Source organism: Girardinichthys multiradiatus, chromosome 8 (assembly GCF_021462225.1).
Source record: "Girardinichthys multiradiatus isolate DD_20200921_A chromosome 8, DD_fGirMul_XY1, whole genome shotgun sequence".
Taxonomy (NCBI): Eukaryota; Metazoa; Chordata; class Actinopteri; order Cyprinodontiformes; family Goodeidae; genus Girardinichthys; species Girardinichthys multiradiatus.
In genome coordinates, this window is record NC_061801.1 from 16,612,655 (window position 1) to 16,631,789 (window position 19,135).

Below are 19,135 nucleotides of genomic sequence, written 5' to 3' on the forward strand. Positions count from 1 at the left end.
TCTTATGAAAATGCAAACTGGTAAGTAATGTAACTATAGAAAGCTAGTTAGTGCAGCACAGATTTATTTTGATGCCATTGCTTTTATTATGGCCAGGTTTATCTGCTCTGCCCTTGCCTTTCACACGCACACATGTTGGGGCTGCTGGAAGAACCTTGACTGCCTGGCAGATTTATATGCAAGACAAACAGAAGAGATGAAATACAGATGCTGCACATACTTGATAAAAATCCCTGGTGTATCCCAGTCTTAAGATTCCAGTTTCGTTCCGGCATCTCGCTTGTGTCCACATCTGATCCCCTCTTTAGCTCAGTTTCACAAGAGCGCCACTGTGCGGTAGTGGCGTTAGCACTTCACTGAGCTTGTGCCCCCCACCCCAAACATGTTTACGCCATGACTGACCACTCAACTTCCTCTGTTTTCCTCTGTCCGCAGATTCGCAACGGTCCCATCTATCCACTCTCACCATGATACTGAAGGACAAGTTTCACTCACCCAAGATCAAAAGGACTCCATCCAAGAAGGCGAAGCAGCTGCAGCCAGAGCCAGCAGCCAAGAGTACTGAGAAACCTGCTAACAAGGTGGTTATGCACCTTGTTACCCAACTCTTATGGGAAATGCATATCTTTCCTACCTATTCCGTGTTTTTGTGAGTCTGTTATTTTCCCTTTCTGTGTTTTGTGTCCCTGCATTCCCTTGTGTGTGAGAGTTACCCTGCGGGTTCCCACAGTGTTCCAGTTGCTGTGGAAGTTAGCTCCATTACAGCTGGCGTTTTAATTTATAAAGACCCGAGTAGAGCATCCATCCTTCCTGAATGAGCAGCTCTGGTCCATCTTTCTTTAGGGTACAGAGTGATTAGTATATCAGGGTATTGCAGAGACTTAGAGGTAGGGGTTAGGGACAGTCTTTCTTGATGGATGCTTTAAAGTAGGCATGGGTCGGTTACAGTAGGAGTTGGTCAAATTATATGAAAGTTTTTAAGATGTACATTCAAAACTATGAAAAAGTTTCCATCACTGTTTCTATGATCGTTTTGTCTCTTTAATGAGATCCCACAGAACGCCCAGAATGTTCTCAGATTTTTTTGGGACCTGCGGTCCATATCCTCATTGCTGTCTAAAGGTAAAGGAGGGTGGGACTATAATTAAGCAGTCATTTCTCATACCTATCTAAAAGTCTGAAAAGAATAAACAAAGACTTTAGCAAACTGATAGCGGAGGATGATCAGATTCCTTTTTTTTTTAGGTGAAAAAAATGATTTTCGCAGAAACATCAATTTGCTTCCACTTTGAAAAATGGGGAAGCAGATATATAAACCAAGGCAAATATATTTGAAGCAGAGCTCAAAGTAATGGTGTATGAGCCTTGTGATGCTGGCTGTCAAATAGATAAACATCGTCCTAAATGACAACACAAACGGCATCGACAGCTTAGATGATATTTTATCATATTTGTAAGTACAGTTTTTCTATCGTCACTAACATCTGCAACAGAAATATTTACTTTCTCGTTCTCATTTTTGATATTCACTTACATTTCTGATGAGGATCTTAAAACCAAACCGGGAACCACTGACTTAGAGAATTGTGATTCTAAAAATATTGATTTGTCATAATAAAAGTGTGAATTTTTCTTAGTTGGCATTATAAATGTCAGTGGTTACATTCAAGGGTAATAGTTGATTACATGTCCATTTTACTTTTCTTCTCAGAAGGTTAGCAGGCTTGAGGAGCACGAGAAGGAGGTGGTCAGTGCTCTGAAGTACTTCAAGACCATCGTGGACAAAATGGTGGTGGAGAAAAAAGTGCTGGAAATGCTGCCGGGCTCAGCCAGCAAGGTCCTGGAAGCGATCTTGCCTCTGGTCCAAGTAGAGGCCCGGATACAGCATAGGTAAGTCACTGGTTTCTGCAAGAGTTTTCAAAAAGATGGAGGTCAGTCTTCAAAAGTAATTATTGCTGGAAATACTATACGTATTTCTTGAGCTGTTTTCTTCACTGTATATCTATATTTAGGCAGCGTATTATTTACTGCCTTTCATTTTGTCTCTTGACACAGTTTCTCTGCATGATAAGATCTGTAGGATATTGATTTTCCATCCAAGACTGATAATGTTTTATGGCTGATATTCCTCATCTTAAGGCTTCTTATTCTTTATATCTGAATATTGTGCTTGCTGTTGATGTCTCGTAACCATTTAGGTACAAGGATTATTCTTTTCAGTCATTTTGTTTTACTTTCTGTACTTCTGTCTGGCTTGAATGAGCCAAACCTTTGAAAGAATTCTCATGGGCAGTTTTTGTTGACTGTCGGGGCATGTTGGAACCTCTCTGTCTTTTGTCTCTTTTATCCCTTGCATCTCCATCAGTACTTGTAAAGGAATGGAGGTCAGAGGTGATGAGCTGCTGCCTTTGTTAGAAATACAGAATACCCAGCTACACTGCAACCCATTGCTCATATCTTTCCCCCAATCCTTCTAATTCCAGTAGATTCAGCTGTAAGCCCTGCAGAGACAGCTGAGGAATATTCCTGTGGCGTGAATCATTTGCTACACGTTGATACAGGCTTATGCCACACCTTAGCATTGGGTCTGAATGTACAACGAGCCACTTGGAGAAACGACACCCCGCTTCTTTGTGTTGCTGTTAATGCTGCCTTCAAGGCTACGAAGCTTATTCCAACTGCTGAGCTTGCTGTCAGTCATTTGTTTATGCCCTAGAATATGTTTTATGATGGATGTTAGATGCACTAAGGTAGGGTGCCTTACAAAAGTATGCCTGCTCCTTAACCTCTTTCACATTTAGTTTACACCCTCAACCTATTGTAGTGTATTTTATTGGGATTTTGCATGATGGACCAACACAAAGTAGGACATAATGCATTTATTTAGCCTTTCTGAGCCAGTAGTTTATAGAAACATCTTTTGCTGCTTTTGCAGCCTCTCGTCTCTACCAGCTTTGCATATCTAGTGACTGAAATCTTTGCCCAATCTTTTCCTCAGGAAGGCTAACGGTTAGTCATGTTAGGTGGAAAACATGTGTGGATAGTAGGGATGGGTGATATGGATTAACCACTTTATCTTGATATGATGATGTATTTATTGCGATGCGATCACGATAAAAGTGACAGTAATAAGTATTTAAACGTTTCCCGTATGGCTGTGTCTGCAGGTCACTGCAGTCACAGCCTAACAAACAAACATTGGTCTTTAAAGGTTGCATGAAATGGGCTCCACACAATGGCAACAATACTGTCAGTTTTTTGTGTATTCAGACAGTGTCAATTCGAATTTAGCCTTTTATTTTTTATCCTAACAAAGAAATCCTGATAACAATAAACAATTCTATAATCTGCAAATTTTAAGCCCTTTGGAGCCTCTAACTTTTTTCCCTTCTAAATTGCCCTGTATTTAGCTACTTCCAGTATCCCACAGACTTCCCATACATTATGTTTTGCATGTAGGCAAATAAAGTAACATTTTGACGTGACATGTTTGCTGTATTCCCTGCATGACTTGTGCCAAAGTGTTCATGGATAACTCCTCTGCCTTCCTTTTTGCTGTTCTTTCATAGAGTCAAGGTTTGTGGAGTGCACAAGTAAGAGTTCCCTGCAGCTCATCTAGAGTGAATATGGGGCTCATGGCTGCTCCTCTGGACACTGTTAATAGGTTTTTAGTCATGCCATACACTATTCAAATAATGGAGAGCACTGTTCAAGAACAGAGGGGTATCTGGGAAAACCCCAAACACCCCCATGTCTGGGGTGTTCCTTGGTCTTCGTGAGTCAGTTTTTTTGTTTGTTTTTTTTATAACCACCATCAAAGTTAGCTGTGTTTAGGCTGAGTCTACGTCAAGGCAGACTTTTTTTCCTAAGTAGATGATTTCTGAACATTTTTATTTAGAGTTAAGGGGACTGAATATAAGAGCATTTCCTCACTTTTGAACCATGTAGACTTTTCCTGCCTGTTCATAACGATACACTACTTTGTGTTGGTGTGAAAAAATCTCTTTAAAATACATTGGCATTTATTTGTTTTACAAGGTACTGCAAGTCAGTTTTGGTGTTGCTTTTGGGGTTGTTTTTACTTCCTGTTGAATATGTGCTCATCTAATACATGTCTTATTTTTCCAAGTCCCGCTTCATCTTCCAATTTCTCTTGTCTGCACCTTTAATTCACGTGAACCCTCACCCTGCCTCTCTCATCGTTTTTGGCAGCTCGGCGCTGTCGTCATGCCATAGCCGCGTCTATCAGAGTCTGGCCAACCTCATCCGTTGGGCAGACCAGGTGATGCTGGATGGCATCGACTTGGACGACAAAGAAAGCGTGATCGCCGTCACAAGCGTTATCAAGGCAGTGCTGGATGGCGTCAAGGTACAACGTTAGCTGCTTTTGCCATTCTTTTCCTCATCCGGCGGGGCTATTAATGAATGAGTTGTAAATGTTGAGGTATTTCTGCAAACAGGAACTGGTGAAGCTGACCATCGAGAAGCAAGAGCAGCCATCACCCACCACCCCAAATAAACCAGCACCACCCGTCACCACAGCTGAGAGGTGGACATAAAGCAAAACCCACTCGAATAAAACAAGCACTCAAAGCAGTTCATTTACACGGGTGGCTTTTTGTGTGTGCAGCAACGCATCCGTGGAGGCACCCTCGATAGATGGCGGGCGGGATGTCTCTAATAGGACGGCTTCAGCAACCTCCCCTGCAAAGGCTGCCCCTGAACTACACGATGAGGATGTAGCCCCACCCAAACCTCCACTTCCTGAAGCCAAAGTGGCAGAACTCAGGTGACTATCTCACACACTGTATTCACAATATTAGTCATTTTTCTGCCTATTGAACAGAATACTAAAACCCCAATTTGGATTCTGATCCAGACCTTATTAGCATTTACCTACTCTGCATTTATTCATTGTACATTTATTCATAACTGTTGCTTTTCTCCAACATACCTTTGCAATTTTCCTTTGTAACTCAGCAAAATAGGAATAAAGTAGTAAGGAAGCCTTAGATATAGGAGTTTTTCTTTCAGCATTTTTGTTGTTTCTGTTCCAGCTTTAGGGTCCCAGGTTCTTGCACAACCTTCAAACTTTTTAGAGATGTGCTTCCTTTTTTCTTACTCTTCCTGCTGTGTCTCTTATTTATTTGTTTGTTTCGTCCTTGGTCTCCATTCTGGGAACAGAGCACAGTTGAGTGCTGACGCTGGCCAAAGGAGACCCGCTCAGAAGGAGAAGTATGTCAGCCCATAGGGTCATCTGATTTCATAATAACATCCCACCCTCAAACCTCACAAAGTTTCTGGATTGGATGAAGGCATTTGGCTTGCATGGTTGCATTATCCTAAAGTTTGTGCCATCCTTGGTAACTTGCTGAAGACCTCCTCATCCAATCAGAAGGCCGTCTGGTGCATGAGAGTGTGTGACTGACCAATGAATTATTTTGCTAGCTTCCATATCATGGTCACCTTTGTTGGCTCGCTCCCACCCCTACCCCATTTTGACCTGATATTAACTCTCTGAGAGTATTTAGGTGTGATGGGCAGGATGACTCCATGCCATATATGAGAGCGGCTGTCATAAAACATTCTTGATTTCATCTCACCGTTACAGAGTAGGAAAGATAGTGTCTGTGTTCATGTATCTAAACATGCGTAATCTATGTGCACACATACTTAAAGGTTTTTGCGCTTGTGTGATTGTCTTAGGTCACTTTCCATCTATCATTGCATATCTGTACATTTTTTGAATGTTTTTCTTTCCCCTATAGTCCACCACCAGCACTTCCACCTAAGAAACGTCAGTCAGCCCCTTCCCCGACACCAGTGGCAGTGGTTGCACCAATGAGCCGTGGCTCCAGTTTACCATGCAACGACCACAGACAGGTGACGGGTTGATTTGATTCTGGATCCTGGTTTCCTAGAGTAAATTCACAATTCTGTTACAGTGTCCTGTGTTAAAGCATAACCCTTAAATTTAAGTCTCAGGATGTTTAGCCATACTCCAGTACTGTACTTTAACTAAAAAGGTAAGAAGCACCAAGGAGAAGAAATCTGATTTGTCTGCTGAAGACGTTAGAACAGCAATGGCCAGAATGTGTCATATAAACATTATCACGATCTTTGTCCTTCAACATGTTCTCATCCTTCACAATCTAACGAGCAGGTTCTAGTTAAGAGAGTCACGACGTGTGAATCTTCTCTTTCTACGCAGGAATACGAGCACGAATTCTTTCAGAGGCGTTTTTCCGGAGGTAGCCATTCCTACGGTGGAGACTCCCCTCGTCTCTCTCCCTGCAGCAGCATGGGGAAACTCAGCAAGTCTGACGAACAGCTTTCTTCCATGGATCAGGACAGCGGTCAGTGTTCTCGTAACACCAGCTGTGAGACGCTGGGTAAGAACACAAACACGAGTCCAGCGGGATTTTCACATAGGTACAGTGTTGAGGACACTTATTGGTGGGTTGTTGATATGCACAAAATTACTGTCTAAATTTTTTAAATTAATTTTCCTTCTGTATTTTCCGTTGAAATAGCTTGCTTCTGACAAATTTTTAAAGCCATATTCTATTCTATTCTATTCTAATTTTAGGAAAACTAACATTTAAACTAACACTAATCATCTGGTTGCCACATGATGTTATGCAGTAGGCTATTTACAAAATGCTTTGTTTCTACAAACTCTTAAATAGTATAAAATGGGAATTTAGATAACTGTCAATTTTGGATAAGTATAGAAAAAGAAAATAGTTCCATATTCAGACTTTCTTTTCATCCTGTTGTCCAACAGCTGCTCACGTCTGTTCATGCATCCATCCATCTGTCTAGGCATCCATGCTTCTAGTCATTCAGCCATCCATCCATCTTTCTGTCTATACATTCAGCCATCCATTTCTCCATCCATACGTACATAAAATTTCCACATCTGCCTCTCCTTCCTTCCTGCCTTTCTTCCTTTCTTCCTTTCCTCCAGTGCGAGCATTCTGCAGCCTCCATACTTAAAGCACTGCACTGCAAAAATATCTGCCATAAATTCATTGTGAACCTTTGTATTCATACTTTTAACAATTGCTTATAAAGGGATTGAGAGCTGTGGAAACTTGCGCCTGAAAAAGTATGGAGTTGTGACATGAAAAATGTATGGGAACCTTTTTGACTGCTCAGAGATCAGTTTTGGTGGACCTTAACTTCATGAGGTGATCATAAACGGGTGCAAAAGAGAAAGCTTTGTAAATTTTTCTAACTTGAGTTGTTGAGGGGAAAGAAATGAAGTAGGGCAATTAAATCTTCTAAAATAAATATTAGCTAACCTAGCAAAAACTACTTTTCTTTAGGGCTAGGACGTTTAGCCAGCAGTTTGAAGTATCTTCATTTTATCATAATCACCTTATTAACATTACCCTTTTCTTTACCTTTTCAGACAACACTGAGAGTTATGACCCAGATTATGACTTCCTCCACCAGGACTTGTCTGCTGGGGACAACCTACCTGCAGCACAGGTGGGGGGCTGCCTAAGCCCCCTGCCCGAGTCCCACAGCGAGTCCTCATCCCCTGTTCCTGGACAACATCTCACACACCCCCCTCTGAGTGCCCCTCCATCCCAGCAGCCAGAATTCTGGACTACCCAACCCAAGCAGACTAATCCGCTACAGTCATGCCGCACCAGCGCTCCCCCTGCCCTGCCTCTGAAAAAGCGACGCAGCACGCAGACGTCCTCCTTCCCTGACGGAGGCTCCAGGGTTCTGTATGAGCGCTACCCCTCCCAGTATGACAACTTGTCAGAAGAGGAGCTTAACCCAACACCACCATTTCCCCTTTTCACACCCATCTCCCCCATGCCCCAGACGAATGGGGGAGTTTTTGTCTCCCAATACATGGCCAGTGAGAGCGCAGATGTCCCCGCCAGCCCTCCGCCGCTTCCTGAGAAGAAAAACAGACACAGTAAGTTTTAGGGGTGAGGTAAGGCTGTGGACGTAACAAAGGAGAAAGGACAACAGAAAACGCTCTCTGAATCAGATGAATGTAGGACAAAGGAGTAGAGAGCAAAGTAACGAACAAAGGCTAATCATGGGAAGAGTAAATAATGAGGTTAATTAGGAAAAGGAAAGCCGGACATGGACAGCGCTCGATCATCAGCTTCTTGAAGCATAGCTTATGTCAAAGAAATATTTAGTGTGAATAGAAACAGGAAGTAAATACTAGGATGTGCCACAATAGGGCTGGGAGAAGGACCGTAGCGAGTAATATTTGGTCACTTCCTCACTAGCTACTATATTATGTCATCCATACAGTCAGCCATACCTCATTGTCAAAGTCCTTTTTACAGAGTATGACCACAGTCATGTAGAATGTCAGAAGTGTAACAAGCTTCCTGGAGTTTTGTCCCCTCTGAGAAACTACGGGTGGTTGTCATAACAACGTAGTCTGGGTTATTTATTATTAACAATGTTTTGGAAAACGTTCTTATAGGTTCTGTTAAATGTATATGGATGATAAACAGCTGCTGAGGATTGCTGAGACATTTTAATGAGCAACGTTTTCAGGAAATAGCAGAATATTAGACAGTTTTTTGGGGGTTTTTTTTTTTACATTTCTTTGTGTTACAACAACAATCTTCAATGTATTTTATTGGAGTTTTATGTCATAGACCAACACAAACAAGAACATAATTGTGAAGAAAAAGGAAAACATGATTTTACAAATAGTTTTTCTACTGAAAGTCTGAAAATGTGGCCTGAATTTATATCCAGTCTTCCTGAGTCTGCTTTATAGAGCAACTTTTTGCTGAAGTTGCAGCAGTGAGTCTTATGGTTTATGTCTCTACCAGCTTTAGATGGCGGGCCCTTGTGACCAGCCAATTTTTAAGACTTGCTACAAATTCAAATGTTGGATTTAAGGTAAAACTTTGAATGGGACCTACTAACATCCCACAGCATCATGCAGCCACATCCTTGTGTTATTGTAGGGATGGTGTGTTCAGGCACTACTTTGTTGGTGTATCACATAAAGTCCCAGTAAAATATATCAAACGTTGTGTAGTAATATGACGCTACAGGTAGACATTTTAAGATGTTTGAAATAAAACCTCTAGAATAAAATGCATGTATAGGATTTAATACTGTTTCATCTAATCCTTCTTCCTCCTTCAGTTCTCCAATATATGCAGTTTATGGAGGACTACTCAGAGCCACAGCCCTCCGTTTTTTACCAGATGCCACAGAGTGAAAGGATCTACGAGCAACATAACAAACTTTTCCAGGAGGTCTACGGCTTCAACGACTCCTTCAGCAGCACCGACTCGGTTCACGAGCCCCTACAGCCGCCAGCGTTGCCTCCGAAACAAAGACAGCTGGTAAGAAGCGCTCCATGTGGGCAGTCTATCCTGAGGTTTGCAAGCCAGTTAGTTTCATACTGCTCCCTGTCTCATATACCACTGTGCTCGGAGTACATAAACAGCCGGATTCATCCAGTTGAACTGTGTGAGCAGAGCTGTAATTTAAATTCCTCTGTTTTTTTTTTGTTTTTTTTTTTCCAGTTTAGACTGAGTGGATGTGAAATGTTCATCAATGAAACTATAAGTCTTTATTCTTGTTCATTTTTGTAGCCAAAGCAGACATTTGAGTGAGCTCCGAGGCATTAGCCGCCAGCGGCAGACAGAAAAAGATTATATCTGCTGCACATCAGATCCAGAGATTTTATCTTACTCTGAGGTGGTGTTTGGGTTAATTGAGACAACTGCCTGCCAGTGAATCAGCGGCGAAGGAGACACAATAGGATAGATCATCGCAAACCAGGTTTTTCGAGTTTGATGTAAAACGGTTTTGAAGAGAGTTTAAGGCCCTAGACGTTTTTCTTTATTTTTCATCATAAAAATGATTGAATTCTCCTCTAGATGTCCAAACGGACAACTAGATGACAAATTTATCCAGCCTTAAGTTTTCTGTTAGTATTGAACTGTCATATTTGTGAACCATAAGCAGATAACACACTTCTTCAGGGTATATTTCTGGTTCATGGCTTGGAAAAGAAGATGGATTTCATGAACTACCTCCCATTTACGCCCCCCCCCCCCCCCCCCCCCTTATCATCCTTTTGTCTGCGAGCGATATGGTCACACTGCACACATTTGTGCCACTGCAGCAGGCCTTAATCCGGCCTCGTGTTTTTGGACTTGATGTGCTCGAGGCCCGGTGGAATAAGCCTGTTTGCCCCATGCATAAACCCATGTTGCGGCCTTACATGCTTTGGCGACTTTACACAGCTTTGCAGGGGAAAAAAAGTAATTCCAGCTGCTGGGTGGATAAGGGCTGAAAATAAAACCCTAGAGCAGATCATATTGGCTATGTTTGGACCATGTAGCAGTTGGGCTGGTTTTCTGTGAAGCTTCAAAGCAAAGGATATCAAAAGGTTTATTTGATGATTTGTGATACCTGCACGCCTCATGTGAACTTCGACTACCAACGGTTCGACTACCGACTACCGAACTCCCCAGTCTGTTCCATTGCCTTACGGAAGAATTCATATCTGTTAACTTTTGATGAAATTTTATGGGAAACAAAAATCAGTGTTTAACTGTGAAAAATAAAGAAAAAGATTGATGCTTTTTGACTTTCTTTTTTTTTTCAAATACACAGAAAATTATGTTTGGTGGAAAACTATCACTGCAAATCACCTCAAACACACCATCCTTATTGTGATGCATGGTGGTGGCGGTATCATCCTGTGGGGGCGCTTTTTTTCCATCAGGGACCAGAAAGCTAGTCAAAGTTAATTTCAGCCTCTAGATGTGCAAAGTTGGTTGGACTAGCTTTGGAGTTTTAATGTGATAAAATGCAGAAAACTTGGAGGGGTGTAAAGAGTTTTGCAAAATATTGTAAGTCATGATCCATGAATCCCTCCATCTGTCGTCTGATTTGTCTCATCTTAGCAGTAGGAGTGTTCGCAGCTTATATCACTTTGAGTTTACTATTGTGCTGCTTCTGAGCTTTGATTTAATCTGCTCTAACACAGTCTTGCTTACTAGAGTAATCAACTGTTCATTCTTTTTCTTTTTCCTTTTAACACCATGTATTTCTTCTTCGTCTCCCTTAACCCCAATTACTCTCTATTTCTTTTTGTCTTCTTTATGCTTTCCTTCTTTGTTTTCCTCCTCAGGCCTCCCACTCCTCTTCCCCTTCTTCCTCTTCCTCCTCTTCTCTCTCTTGCCACCTCCAGCCGTCTGCGGCGGCCATGGAGGAGGCAGGCTCTGGGCTGGGCCTCAGCATGTCCGTCTCTAACTCCTACCTGATCGGCCAGGCGTCTTTGACCACGCCCACGGTGAGTCGTGACCCCCCGGAGGGAGCCCGTTTCTCTCCAGTCCTTCCCATAGGCGACTCCAGCATGGGTGCTGTGTGGTAGAGTGGTCCTAAGGTGACTTGACCTTTGATTGTTCCAGATGTGCGAGTCTGTTCACCTGCATTGGTTCCTGACAGAGCTTCATGTGTCGGGGCTTTTGTCACTGTGGGACCCTTGATTTCATTCATCCACCCATCCATCCATGTGCACTTGTAGCTACTTGTTGTGATTGTGTGCTTCTTTTGGCTTGTTGTTACCCAACTTTGTGTGTGTGTCTTTGCTAAACTAAAGCAGTGTTTCCCCAAGTTTGGGTTGGGGCGCCACTGAAGGTCCAAATTCAACAAAAGTGGGGCGCTCTTGAGCTCCTCTTCAGAAATCAAAGTATAAACAAAAACTCTAATTTCAAAAAGTACATTTCTGCTGCAGATGTTGCAGAAGATAAAATTTGTTGTCATTATAAGCTTTTTTTAATGAATTTATAAGTAATGATTGAATACTCAACCTACAATCAAGGTCACAAATAAGGCTACACGATTCTTATATATCATTATAGCAATATTACCGTACGCCAAAACTTGCCTGGACTGCAATTAGTGTTGGCTTATTTTTTTAAGTACCATCCATTCAGGCTTCCTATGCCTGTAATATATTCAGTGACACTTTAACCCAGCATAAGATGTTTTAGAAGGTAAAGAGATGGAACGGTGGTCAGGTCTTCAGCAGACTACAACCATTGGAGTCTCTTAAAGGAACAGCAGACTTCGGCCTAAAGGAACTTTTTCAACAAAACCTCCTCATTGGGATGGACATAATGATTTTTATTTTCCCGTAGCTGGTTGGACTGCTCATTATCTGGGTTCTGTATGCAGTGAACCCAAAGCAGAAAAACATTCACACTTTTCAGTTAATTATTTGTCACAAGTCATATCGTTATCGCAGCTAAAATTGCAGCACATCGCGTGTTTTCCTGATATCGAGTAGCCCTACTCACAAGTGTCTTTCACTGTTATTTTGGGGTTGGCAGCTGAAACGTTAGGGAACCACTACACAAAAGCATTTTTCCTAGAGGGGGAATGAGATCGCACAACGTTAAAACAAAGCATAATTTCTCATCAAAATGAAGTCTGTTTTGTGAAGGTTGCTGTCATTCTGTCTTCTGGTTAAATGAGTGAATTTTCAACATTAAAATTTGAATTTTGCAAGCAGAATAGATGTATTAGATGTTTGATATGAAATCTGGAGTTAGTATTTGGTCACATTTGTCACGATTTGCCAATTCGTTACTTTATAAATGTTGAAACAGAGGTGATCTGAGTTTGTTGAACCACAGATTATATGCAGCACTAAATTGTTTTGGGTTTAATGAAATACAGCTTGTCAGAAATGATTAGTTTATTGTTAAAACTGGCAAACTTCACTACATTCTGTGTCTGCGCAGCCCTATTGGACCCTGAACTCAGGGTGAATCGGCAAACTTTGACTTTTCCAGTGGCAATTCTGATTTCAGGGGGTGTTCTTGTTGTTTTCTTGACTGTGAAATTGGAAAATTTGAGTACAGGGTTTAAGTTATACAAATTTCAATCTGGAAAAAATTGAATTTTGATCTGGAAAATGTGTAGGAATCCTTGGTAGGTTAGTGCTTAAAGCTCGACATTCCTCTCTGTTTGAGACTCCTATTTTGAAGTAATAGGGGAAGTAGTTTTTGAATTGCCCTGTTGAAGTAAATAAATGATGACTGCGAGTCAGGTTGACTAACAGCAAATACAAAAGGATTAAAGAAGCCTCAACTGATTTTAAATGGTTTGAGTATTTTGGGTATCCAGTACCGACTGAGAGTGACATACAAGATATAAGTCGCTTGGAAGCATTTTGAGAATAGGGACTAGGCACCGTGATGCCACAACGCTCCCACTAATTTGCCTCACAGCCAGGTCTTTCAGGGAAGAGTATAGGACAAAAACCTACCTTCAAAATAAAGGCACACAGTTTCCAAATAGTTAAACCTTCTTTGAAAAAACCAAAGCAAAGGTATTTTATGCTGTGTGTTGTAACATCACTGGCTTACCATTGTTTTTAAATGTGTAAGTCTGATCTGCTTATGTTCACCACTATTTCAGATTACTTAATCCTTAAAACATTGATTAAACTAGGACTGAATCATTCTACAGTGGAATTCTTTAAAACACATTGTTTTGTCTCGTTAGCCAGATGTGTCGTTACGCCTCTTATTTCTTCACATGATGCGTGGAGAAATAGGTGTTAATGACCCCCTGCTTTTTTCTGCTTATGTCAAAGCCACAGTTCTGGACCGGGTCTAAAAATCTAGTTGGAATCCAGCTCTTATTTTGGGATCATAACTAACAAACGTTCCAGCCTCTAACTTGTTTGAATTCGAGATTTTGTGGCCAAACGTGTTATTTTTTCCGTCATTATTTAGGGCCTGACCCCCCACCCCCTTCAGTATGTCTGTGAGTGTCGACCCATGACGACATCATGACACGGTGTATGAAGCACGTCCAGACATGGCGTGAATCTCCCTCAGGATATCTCTGGTGGAATGCAGCAACAGATGGACCTGATGGAAAACACATTCCCTCTGTTTCATCCGATCTTCTTTTGTCCGTCCTCCTCGTCATCATCCTTCAGCGCCAGTCGCTGTCCTCATTCTCCACCGTGTCGACTTACCCGCCCACCCGAATTTTGCGCAAACCTCCCTTTTGTGAAATTCTGTGGAATAATTGCGTCCCTCGGCTCATTGGGGTGTTATATTTGGACACGTTTGCTGAAGGATTTTTAAAGAGAGTTTTTTGTTTCGTTTAGATTTTTTTGGGGAAAATGAAAAAATGTAGTCTACTTGTGCATGATCATCGGCATCCATTTGTGTGTGCATGAGTGTGTGCCGTGTTTACCACTGATCTGTGTCTGCATGGCCCTGTGCCGTATGCTCAAACAGCGCTGGTATGTGAAACATGTTATAACAGGTTACTGCTACCTTCCTGCTGACAGGCATCTCTTATGCTGGCAACACACTTGTTCACACTGAAACATCTCTGGTCTCAGTAATTTATAAAGGAAGCTAATCGATGTCTGCAAGATTTACACCTTTTTTTCTTTTTTACTGTAGATCTATTGTTTTGTCACTGTCTACAACTTTATATATACATATGTATGTGTGCATGCTGTGCGTTTCATGTTCAGGCACATTCATCCCATAACTCCGAGTTAATAGAGGTGTTAGAGAATGAGGTGATTCTACTTCCCATCTGCTTTCTATTCTGTTTCTGTTTGCTCTGACTTCTCCTCTTTGATCTCTCAGTTCTGTCCTTTATTTTATTTTATCCCTTCTTTTTTTTTTTTTTTTTTTTTTCCTGCTTTGGTTCTTCTCCACCAATCGCAGAGCTTGGACCAAGTTGCCTTGACCAATGCCACCATTCTGGATGGCAGCGGGGGTGGTCCCAACGGTTCTCTGACTGGCTCAATGGGCTCTATGGCTGTCTGTCTTCCCTCTGAGTCTTCTCTCACTGACTCTCTCCACACCTCGGCGGTGAGCTCATATGAAGGAGTTCTTTAGGCCCTAATAAAATCTGATCATGGACCTCTTCCCTCTGCAGATTCAAGTCAGATAACAGCTGTTTGAGTTTCTGTACTGCTGCACATATAATGAAAAATATAGTGACTCATTTGCTTTGTGGCATCTTGGTATCATTATCACTTCCCACAATCTGTGTCCTGTCGTATTATTAGTGTTAAAAGAATCCCAGTGGACCATGCTCCACTGCATGTTCTTGCCAGTAGGAAATATTTCTTTTGGATATGATGCACACCAGTGCCACCTGTTGGTCATGATGACTCAGAGCAGGATAATGCTGCTCCTTGTAGAATTGGTACACCTCAATAAATTAATGTTATTGAAAAGTTAATATACTTCAATAAATAACTCAAAACGTGAGACTTGTATAACTTAATTACAGATAGGATGATATATTTCAAGCATTTATTTCTGTTCATTTTAATTTGTAGCTTGTAGCCAATGAAAGCACACAATTCAATTTCTCTGAAAAATGGACCTATAAAAAGGTCCAGGTTTAGGTCAGGCCAAGTCCTTCTGGAAGATGAAATCAGCATCTCCATAAAGCTGGTCACCAGAGGGAAGCATGAAATGCCTAAATATTTCCAGCTGTGCTGACTTTGGACTTGATAAAACACAGTGGACCAACACCAGCAGATGGCTTGGCTCCCCAGATCATCACTGACTATGGAAACTTCACGCTGGAGCTTGTGGACTGTGTGCCTCTCTATTCCTTCTCCACGCTATGAAAACTTGATTTCCAAATCATTTGAAAACAAGACTACGAACCACTCAGCAAACAAAAGAGATGTAATTTTCTCCTGAACCCAAGAAAGGCACTTCTGACATCGTCTGGTTCAGGAGTGACTTAGCACAAGGAATGTGACAATTTTAGCCCTCATCATGGATACATCTGTGTTGTGGCTCTGCTTCCAGCCTAAGTCCATGCCTTGTCAATCTTCCCCAAAATCTTCAATTGGCTTTGCTTTACAATCCTCTCATGGCTGTGGGTTGTCCCTGATGCTTGTTCACCTTTTTCCTTCCACTCCACTTTCTATTAATATGCTTGGAAACAGTACTCTGTAAACATCTCCTTATTGAGAGTCTCAATTCAGCAGTCTTCCCCATGATTGTGTAGGCCATAACATTTCTGTGTTAAGAATCTTTTTCATTGGTTTTATGTAATATTTAGTTTTTTGAGAAACTTTTCTTTTAATAAAACAGGAAAAATGCTTGAAATACAGCACTCTATTTTTGTAATAAATGAGTTTCTCTCTTTGAATTAAATTATTGTGACAAATTAAGTTTTCAGTGATATTGTAATTTATTGAGATGCACCTGAAACTGACCTCAGCCAGCTGCTGTCTCTCCTTCAAGCCCTCAACAAAACACTCTGTGGCCCTTTCTCCTGCTTCATGCCTCGGTCTGTTTCCCTCCTCTTTCCCCCCCGTAGAGCGAAAGCGTGAATGACGAGGGCGGGGAGGGGGAGTATGTCAACTTATACTCGTCCAGCCAGGCCAATGGGGAGCTGCCTCTCTCCCTCCGAGTAAGTAGCTGATTGCCACGGGTGAAAGGTCAAACCCATTTGCACGTCCCATCGCCTCGGGGTTTGAATCAATTCAGATGCAGGGAGCAATTCAAAGTAAAAGAGCAGGCCTGCTTTACTTGGCACATTTCACCCTCACATGTTGCACTGAGCACCCTCTTTTGATTCATCCCCTAAAAAGCGATCGGCATGGAATGCGAGCGGAGCCACCTGACTGAGCATGACTTCAGCTTCACAGGTTCGCCTGTGACTGAATCATGTGCTGGTGTTTGTGGGAGAGAAAAAAAAAACAGATGTCGATCTGTTTGTTGTTTTGACTGCCTTGCTGGTGGCTGCTGTATCTCTGGCTGCGCTTCAGCTGTGATGATCATTTAACCTCGTTCTGCTCTAACTCCTGACATCTCTTTGCTCCAAAGGAAGGGTTCTCAGTGGGCTTCGAGTAACATCCGCCTTAATGAATAACGTGCACCTGTGCATGTGTAACGGCTTACTTGTTTGTGTGTTTTTATTTCTTTGGGTCAGCTTGTGCACTTGCTGCAGGTTTTTTTTTTTTTTTTTTCGCTTTATATATGAAAGGAGGCGATGCGTGTGGTAGCATTATGGTTCAGATGGTGAATTTTCCTCCTTTTGGTGCTCTTCTGTTTTGGCTTTCATGTGTTGGGTTTTCTCACACTAAGTAAACACTTTACACCCACTCTGCATCACCGCTAACGGGACAGTGACACACTTCCATTCTTCTTTTTCTCCACCAATCTGTTGCATGATACCCTGGTGGTTTATATGATCTCATCTGTAGCTAGCTTGTTGTTGCTGCATGAAATCATTCACAAATGTTGTTGTACATGCAGTGCTGGTCAGAGGTTTGCATATATCCATCATATGCCTGAAGAGGGTTTTTTTTTTTACGAATTCATTTTGGTGGGTTTTCTTTCCAGGGTAGAATGATTAGTCATAACTGCAGTGAATTTCAAAAAAGGACTTGGGTGTACAGGTTTGAATTTGTTGTGGATTTTCTCTTATCCACATATGGTCAAAATTGTACACACAAGCTTAAATATGCACATACACCCCAAGTAATATATATTTGTTTTGCAGTTTATACCCAAACTATGCTTTTTGTAGCCATCAATGAGCCTCTGGCGTAATTCTGGCTGGATATTTCACCACTTTTTTGGCAGAATTAGAAAATGGTTTATTTAAATTGGTTGGTTTCCAGGCACAGAATTAGCTTTTAAACATAGCCTGGTAATTTTAAATATGGTTGAGGTCAGGGCTATTTCAGAAGATTGATTTTGGCCTGCTTTTATCACTTCCAAGATTATTTTTTATGTCTGTTTGGGATTATCTTTTTGGAACATCTGATTGTGTCCAAATTTTAATTATCTAACCCAAACTGTTATTGTCAGACGAAGAGAAATTGGTTAGGATGTTCAAGAATAACCCAGAATAAAAAACCAGGGTTGAAGTCTAACTGGAAGCTGCTAGAACACCAGTGTCCCTGTCCAGAACATCAGTGATTGCACTGAGAGGGAGCCAACAACATCTGTTCCAAAATCAACATCTTCAAGCTTGGCTTAAAATTGCATCTACCCACATGGATGAGCCAAATGCCTTCTGGAGAAAAGTTTTATTTTTAGGGGAGTCAAAGATTTTGCTATTTGACCACAATGACAAAAAGTATGTTTGGAAGAGTCAAAATGTGGGTTTCAAAGCACAGAACACCGTATTAGCTGTCAGGTATGGCGGTGGCAACATCATGTTGAGGCTCTGTTTTAAGGTCTGTGGTACTAGTGAATTGCCCAAAATGGACAATCTCCAAATTCCTTAACTTCACCTCAAATTGAGAAGTAGATTAGGGATCTGTAACCCTCCCAGTCCTTAAGAGCCACTGTCCTGCAGCCTTCAGAGACATGCCTTTTCACATTAAATTACATCAGTGGATTATGGTGAGGAGGATAGGCAGCCATCGGATTCAGGTGCGTTAAAGCTGGGATGCATCTAAAAGTTGCAGGACAGTGGCTCTCCAGGACTGAAGATGGAGACCGATGAACTAGTTGGTTGAAACCTGGGCACAAGTGAGTGTTTAAACATATCAAAACCAACTTTGGAGTAGGTTAAGCAGGCTAAAGATAAGCTTCTGTAAGGCTCAACTGATTTAAAATGTATGACCATTGCCAAAAGGCCAAGTTAATGCCGGACAACAACCCAATTCTACCAATTCTGACAAGAAAAGTACCCAAATCTCCAGACAGAAGATTGCTGATGGTTGCAAAAAAGATTTAGTCTCTTTGGAAACTTGCTAAGGGACATTTATTCAAATATTCCTGAGGATGTATTATTATATCAAGCCTGTAAGTATAATTTTGTCTGTGCATTACAGAAAACTAACTGGTGACCTATATCAGTGTTTACCAAAAAATAAATAAAATCCCAACATTAATGACATTCATGCCAATGTGGGGTATATGCAAACTTCTCACCAGAACTGCAAACATTAGAAGCTAATGGTTTTTTTTCTTTCCTCCATCTGTTAGGAAACTATTGCAGCTGATGACGTACTTCAAGACCCTGTTCCTCAGATGCCATCCAGCAATAGTAAAGAGGCTTTAGACAAAGAAAGGTAACAGTGATGATGCTCACTTGCTGTTTGTTGTAAATTGATTGAAACAAAAAATGGAAAAATGGAAGA

The 19,135-nt window shown here is 41.5% G+C and overlaps 1 protein-coding gene across 9 annotated transcripts in view; it reads left to right on the plus strand.

Annotated features, from left to right (window-relative positions):
• Nucleotides 1–19,135, plus strand: part of rapgef1b (Rap guanine nucleotide exchange factor (GEF) 1b) — a 51,397-nt gene that overhangs the window by 24,394 nt on the left and 7,868 nt on the right. For 3 of the 9 annotated variants that reach the window (XM_047372257.1, XM_047372255.1, XM_047372253.1), the window contains exons 2-15: nucleotides 436–581; nucleotides 1,712–1,890; nucleotides 4,213–4,369; nucleotides 4,461–4,549; nucleotides 4,631–4,789; nucleotides 5,185–5,235; nucleotides 5,769–5,883; nucleotides 6,212–6,392; nucleotides 7,418–7,939; nucleotides 9,148–9,350; nucleotides 11,153–11,314; nucleotides 14,730–14,876; nucleotides 16,354–16,446; nucleotides 18,981–19,066. In XM_047372257.1, the coding sequence (XP_047228213.1) occupies nucleotides 436–581; nucleotides 1,712–1,890; nucleotides 4,213–4,369; nucleotides 4,461–4,549; nucleotides 4,631–4,789; nucleotides 5,185–5,235; nucleotides 5,769–5,883; nucleotides 6,212–6,392; nucleotides 7,418–7,939; nucleotides 9,148–9,350; nucleotides 11,153–11,314; nucleotides 14,730–14,876; nucleotides 16,354–16,446; nucleotides 18,981–19,066 (2,290 nt within the window). The remainder of the gene's footprint in view (nucleotides 1–435; nucleotides 582–1,711; nucleotides 1,891–4,212; nucleotides 4,370–4,460; nucleotides 4,550–4,630; nucleotides 4,790–5,184; nucleotides 5,236–5,768; nucleotides 5,884–6,211; nucleotides 6,393–7,417; nucleotides 7,940–9,147; nucleotides 9,351–11,152; nucleotides 11,315–14,729; nucleotides 14,877–16,353; nucleotides 16,447–18,980; nucleotides 19,067–19,135) is intronic. The other 6 variants (XM_047372254.1, XM_047372258.1, XM_047372256.1 and 3 more) reach the window with 6 other exon arrangements.